This window comes from Phytophthora parasitica (assembly GCF_000247585.1).
Source record: "Phytophthora parasitica INRA-310 unplaced genomic scaffold supercont2.19, whole genome shotgun sequence".
NCBI lineage: Eukaryota > Oomycota > Peronosporomycetes > Peronosporales > Peronosporaceae > Phytophthora > Phytophthora nicotianae.
This window is the reverse complement of record NW_008649005.1, coordinates 1,017,954-1,020,763: the sequence shown is the minus strand read 5'-3', so window position 1 is coordinate 1,020,763 and position 2,810 is coordinate 1,017,954. Positions and strand designations below refer to the sequence as shown.

The 2,810-nt window shown below is 54.0% G+C and overlaps 2 protein-coding genes across 2 annotated transcripts in view; one reads left to right on the top strand and one right to left on the bottom strand.

Annotated features, from left to right (window-relative positions):
- Positions 1 to 280: 280 nt before the first annotated feature.
- Positions 281 to 1,451, bottom strand: PPTG_10479 (hypothetical protein; the record flags this gene model as incomplete). Its single annotated transcript, XM_008905166.1, has 2 exons — positions 281 to 1,170; positions 1,235 to 1,451. The coding sequence occupies 2 exons, from the start codon at positions 1,449 to 1,451 to the stop codon at positions 281 to 283; spliced, it is 1,107 nt and encodes a 368-aa protein (XP_008903414.1).
- Positions 1,452 to 2,312: 861 nt separating this feature from the next.
- Positions 2,313 to 2,810, top strand: part of PPTG_10478 (hypothetical protein) — a gene marked incomplete at both ends in the record, with an annotated part of 3,018 nt that continues 2,520 nt past the window's right edge. Inside the window, 2 exons of the mRNA XM_008905165.1 lie at positions 2,313 to 2,429; positions 2,490 to 2,806. Coding sequence (XP_008903413.1) covers positions 2,313 to 2,429; positions 2,490 to 2,806 — 434 coding nt within the window. The remainder of the gene's footprint in view (positions 2,430 to 2,489; positions 2,807 to 2,810) is intronic.

The window sequence follows — 2,810 nt, the reverse complement described above, 5'->3', positions numbered from 1 at the left end:
TTCGTCAAGCATCGAGAACCCCTCATCCTCCGACATTGTTCCCTTCTAAGCGGCGGGTAGACGTTTCGGATTCAAAACGGGAGAACAAAATAAGTGACTTTCACACCAGCACTAAGCTAGGATGATGCATTATTACTGCTAACTACACGCACTATGTGCGCCTTGACGTGGAAGAGCAAGCACACTATCAAGTCAAAAGCCATACGAAGTCAAATGACTGTAAAGGTCCACGTCGTGAAGGTAGCGCCGAGCGCTTGAGAGGAGAGAGTTTGTCACTTGACTACAAACGGGCGCTGAGGTTGTCCGGGGTTGACACCAGCACCGACACATCGCGGCATGAGCGATCGCCATTGTCCATGGGGCTCTTGGCCACAATATCCAGAGCCTTCTTCTTCTGTTGCACAGCGTAGATGAAGCCACCAGAGGCGATGCCAGCCACACAACCACCGATCACGAAAATGTAGGTGAGCGATGACGTGCTGTTGTCCGACGACTTGGTCGTCACTTCCATAGCCCCGTCCGAGTCGTTAGAGTTCGTCGTAGTCTTACCGGTGGATTGCACAGTGGAATTCGTCGACGTCGTGGTGGATTCGGTAGCGTCACCAGCAGACTCCACACCAGCATTACCTGCTGAGCCGGCACTGGCACTATCACTCGAGCTGCTCAATGTGAAGTTGCCAGCGTAGTTCTGAGACTGAACTTGAATTCCAGTACTACCCGAAGCCGAAGCCGAACTCGAGACCGGCGCTTCCGTTGGCGTCGGAGTCGGCGTGGCCGTTGGTGTGGCAGTGGTCGGTGTCGGAGTAGCTGTAGTAGGCGTGGGTGTAGGTATGCTTGAGGTGCTGGAGGCCGAAGTGCTGCTAGTGCTAGCGCCACTGCCACCGGGGCAGAACGTCACTTCAAAGTTCGTGCCTTTCGGGCATGTATGTGTCTTAGTGTCGTCGCTCGGGTACTGATAGGCATCCGCACATCCGTCGGCCTCGCAGGTCAGTACCTTGCACGTATCCTCACCGACATTATCCTGCGGAGTGATTTGCATGGCTGTATTGAAACCCGTTTTGCCGGTCTGAGCCTGGCAGGCGCTCAAACTCGTGCAGCTACCAGGGTCAGGCGGAATGATACTGATATCATACCAAGGCGTACCGTCGGAGTCCACAGAGATTTCGGCCACTGCAATATGAAGCAAGAAGTCAGTATTAATATTCGGTGGGCTCACCCGGATGGCACAGCGTACAAGTAGCTTCATCGGAGACCCCATTGCGGAACATGCCCACGTATCCGTTTGCCAGTGTGCGCGTGGTGGAGCTACCAGAGGCAAGCGTCGTGGTTGCGCTGTTGTCATACAGCGCGACGGACTCGGAGCAACTATTAGAGATGGTTACGGAGACCGACGCCTGCACGGCGACGAAGTAGACTGAGAGCCCAGCCGCGGCCAATGCGAAGCGGAGCATTGCAAAGCGGTAGCAACCGGAGCTCTATGATAATATCGGCGACCTGGGGCGCGCGATAGCTGTTTCTTTCAACAGAGGGAAAAAAAGCAAAGTGAGGCATGCGTGGCAGCCGTGCTCCATGTGGTAGTGCCGATATATGTACATGTAGAAACCAAGCCACATTGTCCTAACGCCGACCACGGCAAAATCGAGCCAAAAGATAGGTGGGGAGCTCTGATGCGCTTCGCATGTTGCAATTCGAATCAAGGTGCTCGGATTGGCTACCGAAGCGTCACGGACCAATCAGCGATCTGCAATTCTGGCTACCCCTTACCCTGAAGACGGAGGTGAGCCGGTCCCATCACCGTTGGTGTGACTCACTGGCAAGTTCGAGTCCGCTGCAAATCCTGATCGACGACATTAACAAAGAGAGTTAAGTACGACAAGATCGACTTTATTCTCATTTGCCAGTTTGAACGCGCAGAGGTAAAGCAGTAGCGGGATTGACCGCCTCCATTTTCACATTACTGCTTGTCGGGAATGGATATCAGAGTTCAAAGGCTACTGTGCTCAGTAACGCGATATACCTGAAAAACTTTCACCTTAGTGCAAAGTGACTGAACCGCCGGAGCTTCGAGGAACTCATTAAACGGCGGTGCCAACTTGAAAGCGGGTGGTTGTAGCTTCCTGGGTTTAATGGCCGACATCAAGATAGCCCAGCTCCACGCAGGCCGTAAATGGTTGTTGAAGAGCATTGCACGCTCTCACGATTCGCGAGTAAGGCCTGATTCTCTCAAAAGCATGTGCACCACACTTGTTTAATGTTCCGGACACAAAGTATATCAATCCCCGCACACCGCCAGCCATTGTTGTGTACGTACCATGGCCAGCTCAGCCCCCACGTCCACGGGCCTCGAGAGTCCGGAGGCGCTCGCGCGTCTGAACGCCGCCATCATGGGCGAGCGCAACCCTCGTGGTATCCCGTCTGCTGTCTTCGTGGTGCGTTTCGTGCTCTTCAACCCCTCAAAACTGCATCAATCTAATATATTTGGCTCTTAGGATTCTGTGGACACCTTCATGGATGCATGCGGCGTCAAAAACATCGAGCCGCTCGTCGGGGCGCTGCAACAGATGTACAGCAAGTACAAATTCATGGAGACGAGTCTCCAGAAGAACCGCGAGACGTTTAAGCGCAAGATCCCGGATACCCAGAAGGACTTGAACATGGTGCGCCACCTTATCGCCAAGCGGGACGAGGGCGAGACGCTGCAGACGCAGTTCAATCTGTCCGACAATGTGTACGCTAAGGCCTCAGTGGACTGCAGTGTGGGCAAGGTCTGCATCTGGCTGGGAGCCCAGATCATGGTCGAGTATCCGTAC